Source organism: Pelobates fuscus, chromosome 4 (genome assembly GCF_036172605.1).
Source record: "Pelobates fuscus isolate aPelFus1 chromosome 4, aPelFus1.pri, whole genome shotgun sequence".
NCBI classification, from domain to species: Eukaryota; Metazoa; Chordata; class Amphibia; order Anura; family Pelobatidae; genus Pelobates; species Pelobates fuscus.
This window is the reverse complement of record NC_086320.1, coordinates 6,244,097-6,271,180: the sequence shown is the minus strand read 5'-3', so window position 1 is coordinate 6,271,180 and position 27,084 is coordinate 6,244,097. Positions and strand designations below refer to the sequence as shown.

Here is a 27,084-nt window from a genome sequence, read left to right as displayed (position 1 = left end):
CCAAAAAAATTTAAAATTTAATCATATTTCAGCGAAAGGCATGTTTGTTTAACCTGATTGTTGTCTGAGTTCAGGCTAACCTCTACCAATAAATACAGATACATTAAGTCTGTTATTGTTCAGACATTGTGGTCCTTCAAGTAAATAACGCACCAATAATTGTAAATAGCGCCAACATATTCCGCAGTGCTGTACCATAGCTGAACAAGACAAACATTTCATTCTAACAAGACATGCTTGATGTATGCGAACAGTAGGTTTGTCTCCTGAAACAAGGCATCCTTTCACCCTAAAAAAATACTTTGCTGTACTTTCCAGAATCTTAAAAGGAAGGTCTTCAGACCACACAGTCCTAGCATGTACAGCACGGATTGACGCCACGTACAGGATAGAAGCTTATTCTAAACCCCATATAATACAGAGTAGGAATGCATTCCCATGTTATCAATAGTACCTTTTGTGGCGAACCGCCTGGAACCCTGACTGGGTGCCTCGGCCAATCAATGCTTCCTAGTGCTCACAGAGTACTCCAAGCATTCCACCAGACACCATAACCACCGTAAATACCACAGCCAGCGTTACAGCTTGGTTGGGGTCTCGCTGTCCTCCACCCACCCTGCACCCAAGACCAGGATCCAGCTTCCAGTGTGTAGACCTCTCCCAATCCAGAGAGTAAAGCAGGCTAGGTCTTACAAGAGCTAATGATTATAATCTAAGGGAGTATAGCAATCCCCAGAGTGAATGTAGCTGTTCCCTCCACGCATGAGACGAGGCTCTATGTTGAGGGTGAAGAGGAACTCCTTTATTGGCAGCCACAACTGGCCTTATATGCAGGTCCCCATGCCAGGGGTTTTCCATAACAGATCCCAGGGGCATTCCCCACTGGACCTGAGAGGGGACTGTGACAAAGTACACACTGTAATTACATTGGCTCTCAGGTCCAGGACACTCCCACACAACACAGAATAATCCCTCCCCTGTACCTGAGAGATTACGGAGTCAGGAACTGTACTAAACTCCATTATCTCCAGGCACAGAAAACTTATATTTTACAATAACCCGAACGTACCCCCAAAACACATGGGAACCCCACAAAAGTCATATCCCCTGATAGCCCCGATCTGGGGGACCAACATATCCAAAACTCACCCAGATCGTTCAGGGGTTCAGGATTTCCATGGAAGTCATAATTTGGACCGACCGTGCACATGGTCCTATGCCCAAAAACGTTCCAGGGAATCAGGGCTTGCGGTCGGTCTCTCTTTCTGGAGTCCAAAAGTACATAAATCACCGGAACGGAGCATTTTAGAATACATTGGGCAAGGTATATTGCAGGGCCCATAGACCTGAGGCAGGAGGCTGGCAAGCAGGCCCCTCCAGGAGCCCGTGGCAAGGATCTGTTCGCCACACCTTTCAGTACACCAATATAGCAGCCAATTAATTTACCGTGTTATTTTATAAGATCTAAATTGAACTTTTCTAGCAAAGATCAGAAATTAATTTATCAGTGAAAAACAAAACCAATTAAAGAGATTCATAGAATCCAACATTAACATTATTAGCATAAAATCAATCTTAATAAAATAAAAAGATGTAATGCAACGTGTAATCAATGCTTTCAAAAATCAAGAAATGCATGAAACTGAAAGGTCTGCCTCATTCCCATCCCAAATCTGTGGGATCTCACCCGTGGTACGCTTCATTCATTGCATCATTCACCATGCAGTGCTAGGAATCAGCAACACACTAACTGTAAATTGTGATAAATTGCAGATTACAAGTAAAAAAAAAAAAAAGAAGGAATTGCCAATTGTCAGCAAAAAAAAAGAAGAAAAAGGAAAGGAAAAATAGCCAAGTAGGAACATTTCCCCGATCTGGCTACAAGGCTAGTGACTAAACTGCAATGTGTTATAAATACATACAATGGCCAAATTAAACACCATGTGTCCTACCTGCAATCCTGATTACTGCCCTCTCAGCCGCGTCCAGCACAGTCCCACCACCAGATGCTGAGGAGGACCTCTTAACCAGCTGGTTTTTGGACAGATTCCAGGGCAGGGTGTCACCTGGAGTGGGCGACCCACTGCTGGCACTGGAAGTGTCCTCTGCCATCCTCGCTCTCTCCTTCCTGTCCAGGGACATCAGCTCCTGCTCGGGCGAGAATAGGCGTTAATGAACAAGCAGTATTATTCCCGGAAAACATTTTTATTGTCAGCCCTCCCTACCTAAAGGAGTAGCAGACACCAGGTTGACACGGACTGCAAAATGGGGGGGTGGGGGGTGAAGTGTCACTGACTGTAGTATTGGTGACACCAGGGTGTCACTGCCTGCAGAATGGGTGACACCAGGGTGTCACTGACTACAGAATGGGTGACACCAGGGTGTCACTGACTGCAAAATGGGTGACACCAGGGTGTCACTGACTACAGAATGGGTGACCCCAGGGTGTCACTGACTGCAAAATGGGTGACACCAGGGTGTCACTTGTAGCGTATTGCATTGGGCTGTCTGCTAAAATTGTGTGTTAAAATGAGCTTTCATTAATTTCCTGCTATGTGTATTCATATTGTATGCAACATTCGTCTGATTGTTCGGTAAAATCACTCCGTTCATCATACGAATGAAACTACCGAACAATCAGACCACCCTAGGGATAAGTGTGCCTCTCGTTTACCCCCCTTGATTCATTGTAACAACCAGCTAATTGGCAATTGAGTAACCCTCTGTGTGGGCTTGCGGGGTGGCCGCCGTTCGGCATACGAACACGTGGCGGCGGTCATCTTACATACGAACGCTCAGCGGTGTTTGGTCTTCGAGTGTCTGGAACCCAAATCACTCGATTACCCGAACACCGCTAAGACCTCCAGAGCTCCAGAACTACCGAACAGAACCATTTGTTTAAATGAATCTCCTGAACAAGGGGATTTATCCGAACCCCACCTCAGCTCTGGATGGCAGGTTTTTTCATGCTTTTTATGTCCTGAACAAAGAACGACCGCAAGGCCAAAACACCTGGAAGTGTTTTCGGCTACTGCCTGGTGTGCGGTCGGTCAAATTTCTACTTCCACCTAACTCCCGAACCCCTGGTCCGATCTGGGTGCTTTTTGAATATGTTACTCACCCAGATCAGGGCTACCAGGGGATATATAATGTAACATTGTATCTAATATATTTGGGGTACATCTGAAAACTGGGTAAAACCATATACTGTATAAGTGGATTATGTGTCATACTAAGGGGAGATGTGTGGGAGGTAACAAGTAAAGGATTGGTTACTGTACTAATTATGGTGGGTACCTCCCTTGCATGGGAGAAATGCTTAAAAGGAAGGGTGGTGCATGGAATAAAAGTTAGTTCTGCTCCTGATGCGGTGTGTCATCCAGTCATTGTGAAACGTTATGGGATATTCTTGGATTATTTTATTTGCTGTGGATATTATTCTCTTGGGTTTTATTACTTGTTCCTGAGCCTCACTTGGATTACCAGCGGAGATAGTCTGTGAGAGACCAGCTCTACGCTACATCACTGACTGCAGAATGGGTGACATCAGGGTGTCACTGACTGCAGAATGGGTGACACCAGGGTGTCACTGACTGCAGAATGGATGACATCAGGGTGTCACTGACTGCAGAATGGGTGACATCAGGGTGTCACTGACTGCAGAATGGGTGACATCAGGGTGTCACTGACTGCAGAATGGGTGACATCAGGGTGTCACTGACTGCAGAATGGGTGACATCAGGGTGTCACTGACTGCAGAATGGGTGACACACACACTGTAAAATTGAGAACACCAGGGTGACAGACAGTAAAGTGGGGGACACCAGAGTGACACAGCCTGTAAAGTGGGGGATACTCGAGGTTCACTGACTGTAGAATGGGTGACACACACTGTAAAGTTGAGGACACCAGGTTGACACAGACTGTAAATTTGGGGTACTTTACAGTGGCGTAGCATACAGTAGAGTAGTCTAACACAGTAGTTCCCAACCCTATCTGTGGCGGTCTGTCAAGGTATCACCGCCACGGATACCCTTTTCCCAATAAAAGAACCTTAAATAATCCACAAGGTAAAATAGCACAGATATTCCATAAACCCCCACACATGAGCCAAGGCTTAATGTTGGGAGAAGACTGGTTTAATGTCAGTACATCCATCAAATATATATAGTCAGTAAACTCCTCCTCTGTCCCTGTGAGATAATTGAGTCAGGAACTGCACTAGACTCAATTATCTCCAGGCACAGAAAAACTAACAATTTTACAACACCCTAAAAATACCCCCAACATACATGTGAACCCCACATCCCTGGATCTGGGTGAACAATATATCCCAAAATCACCCAGATCCGTTCGGTAGTTTTCGATCGCCATCGCAGGGAAGTTCTGACCGGTCTGCAACGAGGAGTTACCCCAAAATAGTTCCATAGGATTTGGGGCAAGAGCCAGTCTCCACATAAGATATAGGAAAGCTGGTTCGTGGAGAATGCTCCCTGTGTTCGGTATTCTGTAACTCCCGAACACCGTTCGTCTAAGTGAACGTGAACTAGAATGGGCCATCGGTCCGTGGTAACCGGTGTTCGTAGGAGTGCCTGGCTGAAATAAATTCCAGGCACTCGACGACCATGTCCCACTGCCAGCATTCGGGAGACAAGATGGCCACCATCCATTGTCCCAACTACGTGCGTTCGCATGTACGAAATGGCCACCCAGTGGAGCAGTCTATTAATTATTTCCTTTGCGGTTTTCGTACAAGATACATAACGTTCTAATTAGTCTCTGGGGTGGTCTTGGTTCGGGAACCGGACAAAATAAACAAGACAAAACTAGGACATGAATCCAAACGAACAGAAAGAGCCGAATAGTGATGGGGTAATTCCTTCACCCTATCCTTCAACTCCACCATAGTGGGGACAATGATAAAACACTGACTGTTAGCATAGACATAAGAACCCAACAAATCTGGGGGGCACAGCCATTCATAGCCAATATGTGAACCTTAAGGATAATACATTAAACTGTACAAAATGATACACTATCACTGAAGGCCTGTTAGCAAAAAGGGATAGAGACCTATTTAAATTACCTGACCTAATCTTTTAATACATATAAATAGGCATTTTTTACAGATCGTAATTTCCTCAATAAAGGTATTTCCACTGATATGGAAACATATATACATGTCCTTACTGAACTGTAACTGTTTTAAAAGCTTTTTAATGTGAATGTACAGTATACAGCTTAATGTACGGTATACAGCTGAATGTACGGTATACAGCTGAATGTACGGTATACAGCTTAATGTACAATATACAGCTTAATGTACGGTATACAGCCTAATGTACAATATACAGCTTAATGTACATTATACAGCTTATTGTACGGTATATAGCTGAATGTTTAATATACAACATACAACTTAATGTATAATATACAGCTTATTGAACAGTATACAGCTTATTGTATCATACAGCTTAATGTATAGTATACAGCTTAATGTACGGTATATAGCTTAATGTACAATATACAGCTTAATGTACAATATACAGCTTAATGTACGGTATACAGCTTAATGTACGGTATACAACTTATTGTACGGTATATAGCTCAATGTACAGTATACAGCTTAATGTACAGTATACAGCTTATTGTACAGTATACAGGTTAATGTACGGTATACAGGTTAATGTACGGTATACAGCTTATTGTACAGTATACAGGTTAATGTACGGTATACAGCTAAATATATAGTATACAGCTTAATGTACAGTATACAGCTTAATGTACGGTATACAGCTTAATGTACAATATACAGCTTAATGTACAATATACAGCTTAATATATAGTATACAGCTTAATGTATCATATACAGCTTAAAGGACCACTCTAGGCACCCAGACCACTCCAGCTAGGGTTAACCCATTTTTTTATAAACATAGCAGTTTCAGAGAAACTGCTATGTTTATAAATGGGTTAATCCAGCCATCAAAGCCTCTAGTGGCTGTCTCACTGACAGCCGCTAGAGTCGCTTGTGTGATTCTCACTGTGAAAATCACAGTGAGAGCACGCAAGCGTCCATAGGAAAGCATTGATAATGCTTTCCTATGCGACCGGCTGAATGCGCGCGCAGCTCTTGCCGCGCGTGCGCATTCAGACGAATGGGAGGAGAGGAGGAGGAGAGGAGGAGAAGAGCTCCCCGCCCGGCGCTGGAGAAAGGTAAGTTTTTTTTTTTTTTGTAAATATAATTTTTATTTCCTGTATATGGGAGAAAAATAAGGTCATGTTTGCGTAGACTCGCAGGTCTGTGCAATCTTCAACAATATGTTAGGGTAAAACATAAGGCGGGCACGCAGGCCCAACAAGGATGTCGGACACGCAGGTCCCAGAAATTAACAACAGTGAGAGCTTATGGAGATGTATCCCCCACTCCCTCCCCCAAACTATTCCCTTTCTACTCTTGTATTATGTTCATCCAGAGGGGAGTACCACCCTTGGTTAGACTGTTGTCCCCTGTAGTTGAGACAAGATCCCCCTGGTTGACTACCTCTAGGGTGTCTAACGGAAAGGTCCCTATTACCTCTCGTGTGTTCCCTATGAGGACTCCCCTGTTATCTGCCTATGTGAGAGGGATGAGTACTTGATCAGATGAGTACATCTGTGGGGGACCATGTCTGTCGGGGTTCCCTGTTGACGGCTTATCATGGCAGCGTATTATTATTCTGTAGGGAAGTGAACATGTAAGGACCCGTTTCCAGAACCTTTATTTCTTTGCAACCTTTGGGCAGTATCTCTCTCTTGTGACTACCGGGTAGTGGGGAAGGGAGGGGGTTAGGAAAGTGAAGGGAAGGAGGAGGAGGGTCTGTCCATCGTCCCCTAAGTCAGTTAGGCAAAGTATAGTCTTGTTTTAGTTTTGTAGCAACGTCAGGAAGTCCTGTTTCGTCGTGGTCAGTATCCAGTGAGTCCAGATGTCTAAGTATGTCTGACGTTGTTTGTCTGTTGCTAACATGGAGAGCTCCTCCACTGCTCTCAGCTCCTCCATGTGAGTGAACCACTTGAGAAGGGAAGGGGTCTCGCTCTTTTTCCAATATTGTGGTATAGTTTGCTTGGCCATGTTTAGGATACGAATTGTAAGCGATTTTTTGTACCTAGAAGTCGGTATAGTCGTGTGATGGAGCAGCATTGCTGCAGGGTCTAGTGGTGGTGGGTTGTCAGAGAAGCGGGATGTGATTGTGTGTATCTTCCTCCAGAATGTTTGGATGAGTTCGCAGTCCCACCAAATATGTATGGGTGTGCCCGGTGCATTTGCGCATCTCCAGCATATGTTGGACCCATGGGCATGTATGTATTGAGTTGTGTCTGGGGTGCAGTACCATTGCGTGAGTATCTTGTAAGCCGTCTCTTGGCTCTTACTAAATATGGAGCAGTGGTGTGTGAGCTCACATATCTTTTCCCATTCCCCCTCGCTAAATGTATGGTCAAGGGCCTCCTCCCATTTTCCCATGAAGCGTGGTGTAGCCGTGGGTGTGTGTGTTTGTAGGAGGGTGTAAAGCTGCGAGATTCCATGTGGTAGCGGGTCAGGGTCTACACAAAGTTGCTCAAAAGTGGTGAGTCCCCTCATGAGAGCTCCTGCCCGCGGTAGGGTTTTGGTGTAGCTCGCTAGTTGCGCGTATCGGAAGTGGGTCGTGAACGGCTGGTTAGGGTCCCCACATAAGTCCGCTAAGGACCTCAGCCCCTGACCGGAGCACACATGTCTCAGCCTTGGCAGTGGGCATTGCACCAGGGCCCTCAGTGCCCTAGGGTCCTTACCTGGTGGGAAGCCTGGATTGTGTGTGAGGGGGAACAGTGAGGACGGGTATGTGGAGAGTGTGTGTCTACCGGCACTCCCTCGCCAAATCTTCAGCGTCGCCTTCGTGTATGTGGAGTAGTGCGTTTCCCTTCCGTCTGTCCTCCCGGGGAGCCACGGGATGAGGGCGGCTGGGATCCCAGCCAGCCCCTCCTCCGCCTGTTTCCACAATTTACTGACCCCGGTTTTAGACCACTCCACTACCCGTTGTAGATGGCATTCCTTGTAATATTGCCGGAAATCGGGTAGGGCTAGGCCACCTTTGTTCCTAGGTTGGGTAAGTAGAGCATATTTTAATCTGGGTCTCCTCCCGTCCCATACAAAGGCTCCCATTGCTTGTCGGAGCGTGGTAAAGAATGAGGTGGGGATCGCTATGGGCAGAGCCTGAAAAAGGTAGAGTAATCTCGGTAGCAGGTTCATTTTTATTACTTGTATTCTGCCTAGCCAGGAGATGTGCGGTAGGGCCCACTCCCTCATGTCTGCTTGGAACCTAGCCAGTATCGGGGCAAAATTTGCTGTAAAAAGCTCCGATTCCCTAACCGTCAGCCAGGTGCCGAGGTAGCGGATTTTATCAGCAGCCCACTGGAACGCGAAGCTGCGTTGGAGCTGCGTCGCCCTCCTTGTGGGTACGCTGACGTTTAATACATAAAAAAAGGTCGTCTGCGTATGCGGCAAGTTTATGGCATGTATCACCTATGTGTACCCCCTTGATGTCCGGGTGGTGTCGGATAGTAGTGAGCAGGGGTTCCAGGGCCAGGACGAACAGCAACGGAGACAGGGGACACCCCTGTCTCGTTCCATTGTGGATCGGGAATGCCTCCGTGGGCGCCCCGTTAACCAGGACGTGCGCTGTTGGGTGAGTGTACAGGGCCTTGATCCATCCCTGTAGGTGCGGCCCCACACCCAAGTGTGACAGTGTCCGGAACATATACGTCCAGCAGACCCTGTCAAAGGCCTTCTCCGCGTCCGTGGACAGCAGGAGAAGGCCCGTGTCGTCCCCTGTTTTTTTGTGCATTATAGTAAGGGCCCTTATGGTGTCATCTCTGGCTTCCCTGCCCATCACAAACCCCACCTGGTCCGGATGAACCAGAGAGGGTATGTGCACCTGGAGCCGGGTCGCCAGGACCTTCGCCAGCAGTTTGATGTCATTATTTATAAGGGATATGGGCCGATAACTCCCGCAGTGCTCCCGGTCCTTGCCCTCCTTCGGAATTATGGTGATGTGTGTCATGAGCGCTTGTGGGGGCAGTTCGTGTCCCTCCCTGATGGCATTGAACATGTCTAGGAGTGGGGGGTACAGGATCTCTGCATAGCTTTTGTAATATTTGATGGGCAGGCCGTCCGGGCCTGGAGTCTTGCCCGGTTTCATGGATTTAATAGCTAGCGCTAGTTCCCCCATAGATATGGGTTCGTCCAGCTGGTCGGCCGTGGCGGTCTTCAGGGAAGGGAGCTTATGGGTCTTTAGGTATTCATCTATTGAGGTCTGGAGTGATCGTGATTGGGCAGCGGTGTGAGGGCGTGGGAGGGAGTACAACCCCGCGTAATATGTGCGGATGATCTCCTGGATCTTGGCCGGGTGTCTGTGTAGGACCCCCGCCTTGTCTCGGATCCTGTCTATGTATGTGTCGTGGCGCCTTTTGGCTAGCATGCGCGCTAGAAATTTCCCACTTTTGTTCCCATGGATCGCGAAGAAAGCCCTATTTCGCAGAGCGTCCCTTTGATGAGTGGAGTGAATGAGTGTGGTTAGTTCTCTACGCAAGCTGAGGAGGGTGGCCTGGTGTGTGGGGAGTTGGTGTTGTTTGTTAAGTGTGTCTGCCTGTGCTATGTCCGATAGTAATTTAGCCATACGGGCTTCCCTCTGTTTCTTCAGGAGCGCACTTTTTTGGATGAAGTGGCCTCTTATGACACTCTTGTGTGCCTCCCAGCGTATGGTGGGGGAGGTCTGTTCGCAGGTGTTATAGGTGAAATATTCCCTTAATGTCTTCCCTATGTCTGTGGTGATTGTAGGGTTTGTAAGCAGTGATTCATTTAACCTCCACTTAGAGATCTTGGGCCTGTGGAGGGGGGAGTGTAGTTTGATGATCACTGGGGCATGGTCCGACCACGTCACAGTGCCCTGGTCAGCCTGTAAAACTAGCGGAATGTGGTAGCTGGGAATTAGTAGATAATCTATACGGGTGTAGGAGTTATGAGGGTGGGAATAAAAGGTGAAATCCTTTTCGTCGGGGTGGAAGGCTCTCCAACAGTCCACAAGCTTATTCCTGGCCAGGAGAGCTTTAATGGCTGTAAGATATTGTGAGGGGATGTGTGAGTGGCCCGCGGAGGAGTCCCACTTGGGGTCTAACGCTACATTTAGGTCCCCTCCCACTATTAGTATGCCTTCCTGGAAACCCGCCAGTGTGCGAAGCGTCTTAGCCAAGAATTTATATTGCCCCCTGTTAGGGGCATAGAGATTGGCTAGGGTATACATAGTACCTGCGATCGTCCCCTTGAGGAACAAGAAACGGCCCTCCGGGTCCGTTAAGACCCCAGTTTCTATAAATGGGAGATGTCTATGCAGGAGTATTGCTGTGCCCCGGGATTTACCTCCCTGGAAGTCACTGTAGTATCCCCTGGGGTAGTGTTGGTTCGTCAGCGTGGGTCGTGAGCCTGCCCGAAAATGGGTCTCTTGCAGAAAGACTATGGATGCGTGGGCTGTTCTAAAGTCCTTATGAGCTCCCGCCCTTTTTTCTGGTGTGTTTAGACCCCTAGTGTTCAGTGTGAAAATGGTGAGCAGGGCCGGTAGTAGAGACATGCTGGATATGTGTCAGTCGCTCACAGGTGGTACGGTCACTTTAGTCCGGTCGTCAGGTACTGCGGGTATGGGATAGGGTAACTTGGGGAAAACCGGGAAGGTCAGAGGGGAAGAAGGGAAGGAACGTACCCTCTGGGTCTAGAGACTGGGTACAAATGAGTAACACTCTATACAGCGGAAAATGGAGTTGAGCGTTGGGGGCAGTACTCACCCCCCCCTCCCGCAGGTAGGAGGGGTGCACCGCGCACCCAAGGTCAAAACGCTCCATCCAGTAGGGTAACAAAGGAGTCCAAGAAGCCCCAAGTAGGCAGAACCCAGTGGGCCCAGGACGCTCCCAGAAAGATCGTCACGTGCCTCTGCGAGCCCCCGGAGTTCCGCCCAGTCAGGACATCCCGTCTCCCCGCCTCTTGGCTCACTAAGCAGGAAATGTGGCCTATGATGTACCTCTATAATCAAATGTGTGCAAGGTCTGTGTCATGACCGCAATTCGTGGGCTGACCGGCCCATCGATGTAATATGGTGTCGTTCATCTAAGTGTGTTTCGCCCGCCACCCCCCCGGTGACTGGGTGGTTCCCAATTATCTAGGGTCGAAGAAACCTCGGTCCCCTCCGGAGACCATATGCTTCCCCACTGTCCCCCCCTTCCCCCCCACTAGGTTTCGCACCATACCTCCACCCAAGCCCAGCCCTGACCCCTATCAGCCATCTAGCCCTTTTTCTACATGCTACAGCATATGTCTGGTTGGTCCCAATAGAGCCTAACACAGTGCTCCCCTGTACCCCTCTGCACCCCGGTAAGGGTGAAATCTGGATAGCCGGGAGAGCAGCAACAATCTATAAAGTCTGAGGGAGCCCACTCCAAAGCTGTGTGGGCCGCATCACCCCTCCACGGTGCTGATATGGCTGGTTCACCCGTCTCGTGTGGGCGGTATGATGGCATTAGTCGGTTAGCGTCCCAGTTTGTTCTGGTAGATTGTGCCTGAGGGTTGCAGCCTTTCGGGGTGACTATAGGGGTGGGTTATGTATTCCTCCCTGACTCCTCGCATAAAGAGGGGACAAGTCCAGGGCTTGAAAGTGTCCATCCCCCCCCCCCCTCCGTGTCATGCTTAGGCAGGGTGTGCCAGTCAGTAGGGCCCGGGGCCACCCTCTCTCCCCCTCCCCAACTGGAAGCGTGTAGTCCCGTACCCCCCCTGGCCCCCCAGGCATACTTGCGGTAATGAAGCGGAAAGAGGAGGGCTGCCACCGGACTCCGGGTTGATTGTCCACTGCTCCTAAGGCTCCGCTCGGACTCAGGGCTTGGAGGTAGGAGGTCAATTGTAAATCCCAGGGTTGGAGTGGAGAAGCTCCGAATAAGGGTGATGTTCAAAGCGGTGTGGAAGCAACAAAGAAAAAAATGGAGGGTGAAAAAAGCATACAAGTCATCTCTTTCAAAGCGTAGTGCATTCCGTCAGAATCCCGGGGGGCGGCAGGGCCGGCGATACATTTAGTTCTGTGTTCCCGCTGGTCTTATCGTCTGCATGCGGGGATTCCGCAGTCGTTGGGGTTTGGGACCCAAGCCTTGAGGCCTAGGGCCTTCTGTGTAAAATCTGAGCGGGTTCGGCCAGATTAACTTCTCCGGCGGCAGATGCAACTCCCGTTGAAGCGTCTCTAAGTCTTCTGCCCCCGTGACCATGAAGGGGCCTGAGGGTGTCGCTACTTGAAGGCCTGTGGGGAAGCACCATCGGTACCTTAGGTTGGCGGACTGTAATTGTCTGGTGAAAGGCTTCAGGGCTCGCCGGTACGCCAAAGTAGCAGGGGACAGGTCTGGGTATAGCTGGATTTCCGACCCTTCTAGCAGCACCTTGTCCGCGGCCCGTGCCTTGCGTAGGATCTCTTCCTTAAGCTGGAAACTCTCCATGCAACAGATGATGTCTCTGGGGGGTCCCCCCGGTGGCCCTTGAGGTCTCAGGGCCCGGTGTGCTCTAATAAAGCCCATGTGCGTCAGTGGCGGCCTAGCTAGGAGCCTATTAAACAGCTCCATCAGTGTACTTTGTACTGGGGCCTTGGTGTCCAACTCCTCAGGGACCCCTCTTACCCTAATGTTCTGGCGTCTGCCCCTGTTGTCGAGGTCCTCTATATGCAGGGCCATCTGTCTCATCACTGTGGTGTGGTGTTTCAACATGTCTGTGTTAGCAGACTGTGCCACTGCCATGTGGTCACAATCCGCTTCAATCTGCGATACTCGTTGGTTGAGGCCCTGTAAGTCCTCTCTCAGTGCGTGGAGTTCCGCCGTGATCGAGGAGTGCAACTCCGCGTTGGCTGTCTTGAGATCGGTTTTCGTGGGTAAGTCTTTTAGCAGAGCCATTAGGTCCGGTATCGCAGGGTCTCTCGTCGCCTGCGTCTCCGGGGCCTGCTCTCCCATTGGGGAACGCTGGGAGAAAATGTCCGACTCAGTGGAATCAATTGAGGCCTGCGGATCCAAGTCCGCCTGTGCCACCAGATATCGTTTCATAGTCGGGGTCGGGGTTCCTTTTGGGGGATCCCCTGGTCTTTGGACGTGTGAAGCTCGATGAGTCTTACCCATCACTGCGGTCAGAGTGCGGTTTTAACGAGGTTACGAGCCGAGCCAGCGGGGAGCTCAGGGATCAAGCTGCCATCTTCTCGGACCGCTAAGCCACGCCCCGAGAAAGGTAAGTTTTAACCCCTTTCCTCTCCCCACGGCCCGGCGGGAGGGGGTCCCTGAGGGTGGGGGCACTATAGTGCCAGGAAAACAAGTATGTAAGTAAGTAAGCTTAATGAATGGCATACAGCTTAATGTATAGAATACTGCTTAATGTACGGCATACAGCTTAATGTACGGCATACAGCTTAATGTACGGTATATAGCTTAATGTATAGTATACAGCTTAATGGACGGTATACAGCTTAATGTACGGTATACAGCTTAATTTTTTTTTGTCAATCTTTATTTTATTGAGTCATGTGTTTAAGGTGGTACAGAATAAAGAGAGGGAGACATGCAAGGGTCATTCAGGTTGTACATATCGTGGTAAATTGCAATGTCTCTGCAGCTTAACGGCCTCATTTTATATTTCATAAACAAGCTTAACTGAGAGAGTGCATAGTAAAGTAAAAAGGTCAAGGTAATGGACATTCAGTGTGTTAAACATGGCTTAATAACATATGTTTTTACCAGTGACAGGCAGACAGGTGATTGTCATATCATAGCATAGATTTATTTTTTTAAACAGTGGCGTAATGCGAATTATATGCACATTGTTGTCCTTTAAGGAAGTCACGTTAAGACATTTTGATAAGAGTCTAAGTAGTATATGTTTCCAGCTTAGTTCAGTATACTGTCTGCGCTTTTTCTAAACTATAATACAACATTTAGGCAATCGTACTAATAGTTAAGTTAGTGTTTGGTGGCGTGAGTAGTAGTCGTCTCGCTAAAGTTGTTATGCGTCTGGCTAAACGTTTTTGATATAGATTAGGGGAGGTAAAACGTGTTAGATGTTAGGCATGTCTGGTCAAACAGTACGGAAAGCTTAATACATTCGTAGTAATACGTGGTGTAACTCTGTGTAAACTGGTGGGGTGGGCTATCTGTCTGGCCACATTCATAACAGTAATGGCTGAGGGTGCAAGCCTTTTAAGTTTTAAATTCTTAAGGGTCGATGAACTCTAGGCAACTATGTGAAGCAGCCCCGCTCAGTTTGTGGAGTTTATGCTGTCTCCCAAGGCAGGAAGCTTTGTATTCTTGTGCTACGTGAGTTCAAGTTCTCTTTTCGATGTGTATTACAGTGATCGATGTGCTACAGGGGGGTGAGCTGTATCGAGTGGGACCTGCGCTGTGCGTTTGCGGGGTCGGGTCGTGCTAGGTGACGGGTCCCTCTCCTAAAGCTAGCAGTGGTGACAGGCTGTTCGCGGTGGTCAGGGTCTTGCACCTTAAGCCTGATTCGAGTGTGCCCCGGTGTCCCCTGCTTGTGCATTAACCACTGTCTCCTGGGTCCTAACTCGTATGGTTGTCCCTGGTACTCTTACTGTCGTTGTTGTCCCCATGAGGCAGCCGCCTGCACGGAATAAGTTCCATAAAAGAAAAACATGAAAAGCTTAACACAACATAAACATCTATACTAGTAGCTTTGCTTGAGTCTCTAAGTCGTGATCGCAGCGTACGTCTCCGGCGTGGAACTCAGGGGGACGAATGGGACACTCTTGTCCGGGTCCCATACATGGGTGCGGTTGAGAGAGCTGCGAGTGTCCGTTGTAGCTGGTTTTGCCGAGGTCAGCAACTCATGTGGTAAGTCCAGGAGCTGGAGGAATGCCGGGGTGTCTTGGGCGTCCTGTATGGTGTGACAGTCCTTACCCCGTGTAACAGATAGTGTCCTGTGGGGTCGCCAACGGTACTCTACCTTGTGGGCCCGCAGTATCGTAGTAAGTGGCTTCAGCATTCTTCGCCAGGCTAGAGTGCTGTTAGAGAGATCCGAGTAGAGCGATATGTCCATATTCTCAAATCGGAAGTGGGATTTGGTTCGGAAAGCTGACAGAATCGCCGTCTTGTGCCCACTGCTGCGGAGGCTCAGAATAACATCCCGTGTGGCGTTAGCCGGTGCTGTCGGTAGCTTAGGGATTCTGAAGATCCCTTCTGGGGTGATCTTTGCACGATTTCCTTGTGGTAAGATTGCGAGCAGCAGCCGATCAATTAGAAGAGGTAGGTCGGCCTCGGCAATGTTCTCACGTACTCCCCTTACTTTTATGTTGGACGCCCGTTTAGCGTCTTCAAGCGCCGCGAGGCGCTGGTCGAGTTGCCGGTTCTGTTTATCCAGGCCTTGTATTGCGTGTTGTACCGTTGTTATGTCTTGAGTATGGGTCATGGACGAGCCCTCCAGTTTAGAGATGCGGCCTGTCAGGCCCTGCAGGTCTGCTCGGAGCGTCTTAATCTCTTCATGGAAGCTAATTTTTAAATCCGCCATGAGCGCTTTCATGACCGTAACCGTGACCGGTCCTTCATCCTCCACTACGCCCCTTTGTCGTGCCTTCTGCGGCGGGTCTGGGGTCATCAGATATCCCCCTTCGTTGTCGGAAATGTCATCGGAAAAATCCGAACACCCGCCATGTTGGGCCGCCATGTTAGTCTCGGTTGCGCCTCGTGCCTGCATCCACATCTCTCCGATTGTGAGACTTGGTGGGGGTTTGTGTGGCACCGATTTCTTCCCCTTTCTCCCCATGTTGTCTTGGGGTGTCTGCTGGCAGGTAAGGGTAAAAGTGGGGTAAATTTGGGGAAGTTTTTCTGCTTTTTCGCCGTTTTGAGAGCGGAGCTCCCTTTGTATGCGACTAGCCTCTTCAGCGTCCAGGCTCCGCCTGGTATACAGCTTAATGTATAGAATACTGCTTAATGTACGGTATACAGCTTAATGTACGGTATATACAGCTTAATGTACGGTATACAGCTTAATGTACGGTATATAGCTTAATGTAACGGTATACAGCTTAATGTACGGTATACAGCTTAATGTATAGAATACTGCTTAATGTACGTATACTGCTTAATGTACGGTATATAGCTTAATGTACAATATACAGCTTAATGTACGGTATACAGCTTAATGTACGGTATACGGCTTAATGTACGGTATATAGCTTAATGTACAATATACAGCTTAATGTACGGTATACAGCTTAATGTACGGTATACGGCTTAATGTACGGTATACAGCTTAATGTACGGTATATAGCTTAATGTAACGGTATACGGCTTAATGTATAGAATACAGCTTAATGTACGGTATACAGCTTAATGTACAATATACAGCTTAATGTACGGTATATACAGCTTAATGTACGGTGTATATACAGCTTAATGTACGGTATACAACTTAATGTATAGCATACAGCTTAATGTATAGAATACTGCTTAAAGGACCACTCTAGTGCCAGGAAAGCATACTCGTTTTCCTGGCACTAGAGTGCCCTGAGGGTGCCCCCACCCTCAGGGACCCCCTCCCGCCCGGCTCTGGAAAGGGGAAAGGGGTAAAAACTTACCTTTTTCCAGCGCTGAGCGGAGAGATCTCCTTCTGCTCTCCTCCTCCGATCCTCCTCTTCTCCTCCCCGTCGGCTGAATGCGCACGCGCGGCAAGAGCTGCGCGCGCATTCAGCCGGTCCCATAGGAAAGCATTCATAATGCTTTCCTATGGACGCTGGCGTGCTCTCACTGTGAAAATCACAGTGAGAAGCACGCAAGCGCCTCTAGCGGCTGTCAATGAGACAGCCACTAGAGGACATAGGGGGAAGGCTTAACCCATTCATAAACATAGCAGTTTCTCTGAAACTGCTATGTTTATGAAAAAATGGGTTAACCCTAGAAGGACCTGGCACCCAGACCACCTCATTAAGCTGAAGTGGTCTGGGTGCCTAGAGTGGTCCTTTAATGGACGGTATACAGCTTAATGGACGGTATATAGCTTAATGTACGGTATACAGCTTAATGTACGGTATACAGCTTAATGCAGTTGTTCCTCTGTCAATATCCTATCCCTGTAGACTTTTTGCTGTAAAAACTACCTTTTCTGAGAAAACGGCTACTAGAGGTGCCTCCTGGGTCAATGCTGCACAAAGTGGTGGACCCGCGCAGCATTGGAATAAATGTAATATTTTAATGTATTTGAAAGGGGGTAGTACCGACCAGTGGGTTTAACACTATAGGGGCAGGTTAACACGTTTGTATTCCTGACCCTTTAAAGCAAATGGCATCATAATCCAGTTCAAACAAAGCACAGGCAGGGCACACATAGCAGAAATAGAGATATTGTGTACTGATAACTTTATATCCATGTTTGTGCTGCTTTTCCTATTTGTGTCTTTATTTCCTGTTCCAACTCGGCTTTTTTTTTTTTAGTTCACAAATTTGTTGCTTCTGATGTATAAAAAGTGCACTTTTTTCCTTCGATGTATTTTTTTCTGCAACTGTCAGAGTTGCGAATTTTCCACGTCAGGAAAGCAGTTTTAAGAGGAGTCCTTTTTGTTTAATTAATTAATTACAATTTAAATGATAACTCGATCGTATTCTGTAACACAAGCTAAACAAGTCATTCTAACAAGACAATAGGTGAAGAGGGCCCTGCCCACAAGAGCTTGCAATCTAAAGGGACAAATCCACAGAGTGAAGTGAGGGAATCAGATTTCTATGAACCTGAAGGAAGGGAGGAGGAAGCACAGTAGGTGGGAGACTGCAGACAAAGGCTTGGGTCAGGGATGAGGAGATGAGAGACCAACTGATAGCATTCTCTAAAGCAGTGTGTGTTTTAATATGTTTGAGGAATAAAAAAAGTCCCCCACCCCCTCCCCCTAAAATTACTCATTTGTCTTCATATTTTGTGAATGTGATGGTAAAAATCATCAGGGGGCGGAAAAAGGAATAAAAAGTGGCAGAAAGACAGTATTACAGAAGAGGCAGAAAAAACTGCAGTGTATAATGGTGATTTAATGGTTTTTATAAAATAAGAAAATTGTGCATTTTCTACAGAACCTTCTGGAGAGAGAGAATGGGACAGTTTTTATACATAACCCCCATCCCCCCCCCCCCCCCCCCCCCCCCCCCCCCTGTTTCATGTCTACACCTCTCTGAATGCTCTCTAAGCTTATAGCAATGATTGACAGGGAGCTAAGATGGAGGTGGCTCTCTCTATACTGACTGCCAGGTGTAATGGGCGGAGCTTATAACAATGATTGACAGGGAGCTAAGATGGAGGTGGCTCTCTCTATACTGACTGCCAGATGTAAAGGGCGGAGCTTATAACAAAGATTGACAGGGAGCTAAGATGGAGGTGGCTCTCTATACTGACTGCCAGGTGTAAAGGGCGGAGCTTATAACAATGATTGACAGGGAGCTAAGATGGAGGTGGATCTCTCTATACTGACTGCCAGATGTAAAGGGCGGAGCTTATAACAATGATTGACAGGGAGCTAAGATGGAGGTGGATCTCTCTATACTGACTGCCAGATGTAAAGGGCGGAGCTTATAACAATGACTGACAGGGACCTAAGATGGAGGTGGCTCTCTCTATACTGACTGCCAGGTGTAAAGGGCAGAGCTTATAACAATGATTGACAGGGAGCTAAGATGGAGGTGGCTCTCTCTATACTGACTGCCAGGTGTAAAGGGCGGAGCTTATAACAATGATTGACAGGGAGCTAAGATGGAGGTGGCTCTCTCTATACTGACTGCCAGGTGTAATGGGCGGAGCTTATAACAATGATTGACAGGGAGCTAAGATGGAGGTGGCTCTCTCTATACTGACTGCCAGATGTAAAGGGCGGAGCTTATAACAAAGATTGACAGGGAGCTAAGATGGAGGTGGCTCTCTATACTGACTGCCAGGTGTAAAGGGCGGAGCTTATAACAATGATTGACAGGGAGCTAAGATGGAGGTGGATCTCTCTATACTGACTGCCAGATGTAAAGGGCGGAGCTTATAACAATGATTGACAGGGAGCTAAGATGGAGGTGGATCTCTCTATACTGACTGCCAGATGTAAAGGGCGGAGCTTATAACAATGACTGACAGGGACCTAAGATGGAGGTGGCTCTCTCTATACTGACTGCCAGGTGTAAAGGGCAGAGCTTATAACAATGATTGACAGGGAGCTAAGATGGAGGTGGCTCTCTCTATACTGACTGCCAGGTGTAAAGGGCGGAGCTTATAACAATGATTGACAGGGAGCTAAGATGGAGGCGGCTCTCTCTATACTGACTGCCAGGTGTAAAGGGCGGAGCTTATAAAAATGATTGACAGGGAGCTAAGATGGACGTGGCTCTCTCTATACTGACTGCCAGATGTAAAAGGCGGAGCTTATAGCAATGATTGACAGGGAGCTAAGATGGAGGTGGCTCTCTCTATTCTGACTGCCAGGTGTAAAGAGCGGAGCTTATAACAATGATTGACAGGGAGCTAAGATGGAGGTGGCTCTCTCTATACTGACTGCCAGGTGTAAAGGGCGGAGCTTATAACAATGATTGACAGGGAGCTAAGATGGACGTGGCTCTCTCTATACTGACTGCCAGATGTAAAGGGCGGAGCTTATAACAATGATTGACAGGGAGCTAAGATGGAGGTGGCTCTCTCTATACTGACTGCCAGGTGTAAAGGGCGGAGCTTATAACAATGATTGACAGGGAGCTAAGATGGAGGCGGCTCTCTCTATACTGACTGCCAGGTGTAAAGGGCGGAGCTTATAACAATGACTGACAGGGAGCTAAGATGGAGGTGGCTCTCTCTCTGCTGACTGCCCGGTGTAAAGGGTGGAGCTTATAACAATGATTGACAGGGAGCTAAGATGGAGGTGGCTCTCTCTATACTGACTGCCAGATGTAAAGGGCGGAGCTTATAACAATGATTGACAGGGAGCTAAGATGGAGGTGGCTCTCTCTATACTGACTGCCAGGTGTAAAGGGCGGAGCTTATAACAATGATTGACAGGGAGCTAAGATGGAGGCGGCTCTCTCTATACTGACTGCCAGATGTAAAGGGCGGAGCTTATAACAATGACTGACAGGGACCTAAGATGGAGGCGGCTCTCTCTATACTGACTGCCGGGTGTAAAGGGCGGAGCTTATAACAATGATTGACAGGGAGCTAAGATGGAGGTGGATCTCTCTATACTGACTGCCAGGTGTAAAGGGCGGAACTTATAACAATGATTGACAGGGAGCTAAGATGGAGGTGGCTCTCTCTATACTGACTGCCAGGTGTAAAGGGCGGAGCTTATAACAATGATTGAATGGGAACTAAGATGGAGGTGGATCTCTCTATACTGACTGCCAGGTGTAAAGGGCGGAACTTATAACAATGATTGACAGGGAGCTAAGATGGAGGTGGCTCTCTATACTGACTGCCAGGTGTAAAGGGCGGAGCTTATAACAATGATTGACAGGGAGCTAAGATGGAGGTGGATCTCTCTATACTGACTGCCAGATGTAAAGGGCGGAGCTTATAACAATGATTGACAGGGAGCTAAGATGGAGGTGGATCTCTCTATACTGACTGCCAGATGTAAAGGGCGGAGCTTATAACAATGACTGACAGGGACCTAAGATGGAGGTGGCTCTCTCTATACTGACTGCCAGGTGTAAAGGGCGGAGCTTATAACAATGATTGACAGGGAGCTAAGATGGAGGTGGCTCTCTCTATACTGACTGCCAGGTGTAAAGGGCGGAGCTTATAACAATGATTGACAGGGAGCTAAGATGGACGTGGCTCTCTCTATACTGACTGCCAGATGTAAAAGGCGGAGCTTATAACAATGATTGACAGGGAGCTAAGATGGAGGTGGCTCTCTCTATTCTGACTGCCAGGTGTAAAGAGCGGAGCTTATAACAATGATTGACAGGGAGCTAAGATGGAGGTGGCTCTCTCTATACTGACTGCCAGGTGTAAAGGGCGGAGCTTATAACAATGATTGACAGGGAGCTAAGATGGACGTGGCTCTCTCTATACTGACTGCCAGATGTAAAGGGCGGAGCTTATAACAATGATTGACAGGGAGCTAAGATGGAGGTGGCTCTCTCTATACTGACTGCCAGGTGTAAAGGGCGGAGCTTATAACAATGATTGACAGGGAGCTAAGATGGAGGCGGCTCTCTCTATACTGACTGCCAGGTGAAAAGGGCGGAGCTTATAACAATGACTGACAGGGAGCTAAGATGGAGGTGGCTCTCTCTATGCTGACTGCCAGGTGTAAAGGGCGGAGCTTATAACAATGATTGACAGGGAGCTAAGATGGAGGTGGCTCTCTCTATACTGACTGCCAGATGTAAAGGGCGGAGCTTATAACAATGATTGACAGGGAGCTAAGATGGAGGTGGCTCTCTCTATACTGACTGCCAGGTGTAAAGGGCGGAGCTTATAACAATGATTGACAGGGAGCTAAGATGGAGGCGGCTCTCTCTATACTGACTGCCAGGTGTAAAGGGCGGAGCTTATAACAATGACTGACAGGGAGCTAAGATGGAGGTGGCTCTCTCTATGCTGACTGCCAGGTGTAAAGGGCGGAGCTTATAACAATGATTGACAGGGAGCTAAGATGGACGTGGCTCTCTCTATACTGACTGCCAGATGTAAAGGGCGGAGCTTATAACAATGATTGACAGGGAGCTAAGATGGAGGTGGCTCTCTCTATACTGACTGCCGGGTGTAAAGGGCGGAGCTTATAACAATGATTAACAGGGAGCTAAGATGGAGGCGGCTCTCTCTATACTGACTGCCAGGTGTAAAGGGCGGAGCTTATAACAATGACTGACAGGGAGCTAAGATGGAGGTGGCTCTCTCTATGCTGACTGCCAGGTGTAAAGGGCGGAGCTTATAACAATGATTGACAGGGAGCTAAGATGGACGTGGCTCTCTCTATACTGACTGCCAGGTGTAAAGGGTGGAGCTTATAACAATGATTGACAGGGAGCTAAGATGGAGGTGGCTCTCTCTATACTGACTGCCAGATGTAAAGGGCGGAGCTTATAACAATGATTGACAGGGAGCTAAGATGGAGGTGGCTCTCTCTATACTGAGTGCCAGGTGTAAAGGGCGGAGCTTATAACAATGACTGACAGGGAGCTAAGATGGAGGTGGCTCTCTCTATGCTGACTGCCAGGTGTAAAGGGCGGAGCTTATAACAATGATTGACAGGGAGCTAAGATGGAGGTGGCTCTCTCTATACTGACTGCCAGATGTAAAGGGCGGAGCTTATAACAATGATTGACAGGGAGCTAAGATGGAGGTGGCTCTCTCTATACTGACTGCCAGGTGTAAAGGGCGGAGCTTATAACAATGATTGACAGGGAGCTAAGATGGAGGCGGCTCTCTCTATACTGACTGCCAGGTGTAAAGGGCGGAGCTTATAACAATGACTGACAGGGAGCTAAGATGGAGGTGGCTCTCTCTATGCTGACTGCCAGGTGTAAAGGGCGGAGCTTATAACAATGATTGACAGGGAGCTAAGATGGACGTGGCTCTCTCTATACTGACTGCCAGATGTAAAGGGCGGAGCTTATAACAATGATTGACGGGGAGCTAAGATGGAGGTGGCTCTCTCTATACTGACTGCCGGGTGTAAAGGGCGGAGCTTATAACAATGATTGACAGGGAGCTAAGATGGAGGCGGCTCTCTCATACTGACTGCCAGGTGTAAAGGGCGGAGCTTATAACAATGATTGACAGGGAGCTAAGATGGAGGTGGCTCTCTCTATACTGACTGCCAGATGTAAAGGGCGGAGCTTATAACAATGATTGACAGGGAGCTAAGATGGAGGTGGCTCTCTCTATACTGACTGCCAGGTGTAAAGGGCGGAGCTTATAACAATGATTGACAGGGAGCTAAGATGGAGGCGGCTCTCTCTATACTGACTGCCAGGTGTAAAGGGCGGAGCTTATAACAATGACTGACAGGGAGCTAAGATGGAGGTGGCTCTCTCTATGCTGACTGCCAGGTGTAAAGGGCGGAGCTTATAACAATGATTGACAGGGAGCTAAGATGGACGTGGCTCTCTCTATACTGACTGCCAGGTGTAAAGGGCGGAGCTTATAACAATGACTGACAGGGAGCTAAGATGGAGGTGGCTCTCTCTATGCTGACTGCCAGGTGTAAAGGGTGGAGCTTATAACAATGATTAACAGGGAGCTAAGATGGACGTGGCTCTCTCTATACTGACTGCCAGGTGTAAAGGGCGGAGCTTATTACAATGATTGACAGGGAGCCAAGATGGAAGGACCGAGTTATAAGATATAGATGGGGATTTTTTTCATTTAATTTTTTATTTTTTCACCTCTCATTAATACATGTTTGTTGAATATAGATACAGTATAATATAGGTAAATATTATATGAAATATCCTAGGGAAGTGGCGGCTCCTCTTTAAAAAGTAAAATGCCCACTATAATTGGTACAAACAATCCTCACACACTGTAACCATCACTACCAAACCTCACACACTGTAACCATCACTGCTAAACCTCACACACTGTAACCATCACTGCCAAACCTCATACACTGTAACCATCACTGCTAATCCTCACACACTGTAACCATCACTGCCAAACCTCACACACTGTAACCATCACTGCTAAACATCCCACACTGTAACCATCACTGCCAAACCTCACACACTGTAACCATCACTGCCAAACCTCACACACTGTAACCATCACTGCTAAACCTCATACACTGTAACCATCACTGCTAACCCTCACACACTGTAACCATCACTGCCAAACCTCACACACTGTAACCATCACTGCTAAACCTCATACACTGTAACCATCACTGCTAACCCTCACACACTGTAACCATCACTGCCAAACCTCACACACTGTAACCATCACTGCTAACCCTCACACACTGTAACCATCACTGCTAAACCTCATACACTGTAACCATCACTGCTAACCCTCACACACTGTAACCATCACTGCTAAACCTCACACACTGTAACCATCACTGCTAAACCTCATACACTGTAACCATCACTGCTAACCCTCACACACTGTAACCATCACTGCTAACCCTCACACACTGTAACCATCACTGCCAAACCTCACACACTGTAACCATCACTGCTAAACCTCATACACTGTAACCATCACTGCTAAACCTCACACACTGTAAACATCACTGCCAAACCTCACACACTGTAACCATCACTGCCAAACCTCACACACTGTAACCATCACTGCTAAACATCCCACACTGTAACCATCACTCCTAAACATCCCACACTGTAACAATCACTGCCAAACCTCACACACTGTAACCATCACTGCCAAACCTCACACACTGTAACCATCACTGCTAAACATCCCACACTGTAACCATCACTGCCAAACCTCACACACTGTAACCATCACTGCTAACCCTCACACACTGTAACCATCACTGCCAAACCTCACACACTGTAACCATCACTGCTAACCCTCACACACTGTAACCATCACTGCTAAACCTCACACACTGTAACCATCACTGCCAAACCTCACACACTGTAACCATCACTGCCAAACCTCACACACTGTAACCATCACTGCTAAACATCCCACACTGTAACCATCACTCCTAAACATCCCACACTGTAACAATCACTGTCAAACCTCACACACTGTAACCATCACTGCCAAACCTCACACACTGTAACCATCACTGCCAAACATCCCACACTGTAACCATCACTGCTAAACATCCCACACTGTAACCATCACTGCCAAACCTCACACACTGTAACCATCACTGCCAAACCTCACACACTGTAACCATCACTGCCAAACCTCAAACACTGTAACCATCACTGCCAAACATTATACACTGTAACCATCACTGCCAAACCTCACACACTGTAACCATCACTGCTAAACCTCACACACTGTAACCATCACTGCCAAACCTCACACACTGTAACCATCGCTGCCAAACCTCACGCACTGTAAACATCACTGCCAAACCTCACGCACTGTAAACATAACTGCCAAACCTCACACACTGTAACCATCACTGCTAAACCTCACACACTAACCATCACTGCTAAACATCCCACACTGTAACCATCACTGCCAAACCTCACACACTGTAACCATCACTGCCAAACCACACACACTGTAACCATCACTGCCAAACCTCATACACTGTAACCATCACTGGCAAACCTCATACACTGTAACATCACTGCCAAACCTCACACACTGTAACCATCACTGTCAAACATTATACACTGTAACCATCACTGTCAAACCTCACACACTGTAACCATCACTGCCAAACCTCACTGTGGCGAAACCAACCTCGCCACTGGGCCCTGGAGAAGCCTGTTTGCCCGCCTCCTACCTGCTGACTATGGCCCCTGGATTATTTGGGGCATATTGTATTTTATTGTGCGACTGCTGGCCCTTTAAGTACAGTGAATGGTATTTTATTGTACTGCTGCTGGCCCTTTAAGAACTGTCTGGGGACATATTGAGACTTCGGGTAACAATACCCTTTAAGACTATGGCCCCTGAAGAGGAATGGACTTTTATTGGGTGTGTATGGCCCTTTAAGAACCGTCTGGGGACATCTTGTAACTTTGGTGAACAATGCCCCTTTAAGACTATGTCCCCAGACCTGTAAAATAACTTGTTCCTGGCTTTCTCCCACTTGGTTCAGTAAATAGGGCTTACTGAACCAAGTACCACACAGGCGGACCACCCAGAAGTTAACGTGTGCAGGCAATTTACCTCCCAGGCTGTGAGGTTACTGCAGGTTAATTGCACGTGGCGGCGGCCATCTTTGTTCAGTCGAATGCGGTCAGCGGTGTATGCTAAAGATTCTGTGGAACTAAAATCGGCTACACATTTTACCGAACACCGCTGACCCTTACCTTCTCCCATACGGAACTTGCAGCTCCAGAGACTAAGTCCAGTTCGAAATGAGACTTAGTCGTTTTTCTGCATGAAATTGACCGACCGCACAGCCCAAATCTATGGAACTGTTTTGGGCAGGAAAATGTGCTTGCGGTCGGTCATAAAGGGACCTCCAGCTAACTTTTGATCCACTGGAGGGATTTGCCTGATTTTTGGAAGGGTTTATGTTTAAAGTGTGCTGATTCCAAATATGTAATTGTTATGGATATTAGATGTATGGTTTTAAAGTTATAGCACATGTATAAAAACTGTATTTTCCCTGGCTGTAATAATTATGTTAACTGGTTATCTGAGGGGAGGGAACCTGGGGGTTGTAACCATTATGCTATTGGTTATTTTGTCCCTCCCTGTGGGCGGTCCTGTATTCTCAACACTTGTAATAAAAGCCAGGCTGGATGTGCCAGTCCAGAGTTCCTGTTTTACCCTCAAAGTGAAGTGTCGTCTCATTATTGGGGGAAGGATTTATTGCATGCTGTTCCAGTTGACTGCTAGGAGTGTAAGCCTATTCGTATGGTTCCTATTCAACGGTCTACAGCATTCATATGCTAGAGAGGATTCATATGCTTCTCTGATTCGGTGATTGTGGTGTCTGCCAGAGTGCTTGGAGTCCTCAGGAATCGCTAGGAGCATCCATTAACGGAGGTACCAAGTCGGGGTTCCAGGCGATCCATTACATTGGTGGCAGTGGTGGGATGGCGTCCTAGTGTGAGGTAAAGCAGCTCAGAGACACTGGTTGGATTTACAAATTGAGGGCAACGCTAGCAGTCGTGCAGCGCCCCTGGGAGCAGACAAGTATGGAAGGTTCTGGCTCTGGAGATGATTGGCTGGCCGAGGTGAGGCAGCGAGTGGCCGAGTATGGGGATGATATACCCATGGAGACACGCCGGGTGATCTGGAACCAGGTCATGGCCGAGCGAAACACAAGGCTGGACCGAGAATTCCGGTTGGCAAAAGAGAGGAAGTATGCTCAGCAGCAGGAGCGTTACAGCAGCCGAGTAGAGGTTGCATCCGAGGAGGTTAGCCGTTTTTCC

The 27,084-nt window shown here is 47.9% G+C and overlaps 1 protein-coding gene across 1 annotated transcript in view; it reads right to left on the bottom strand.

Annotated features, from left to right (window-relative positions):
* The window catches only part of PLEC (plectin), a 556,052-nt gene that overhangs the window by 516,881 nt on the left and 12,087 nt on the right, over positions 1-27,084 (bottom strand). Inside the window, exon 2 of the mRNA XM_063450946.1 lies at positions 1,953-2,148. Within this exon, the coding sequence (XP_063307016.1) occupies positions 1,953-2,142 (190 nt within the window). The 5' untranslated portion in view covers positions 2,143-2,148. The remainder of the gene's footprint in view (positions 1-1,952; positions 2,149-27,084) is intronic.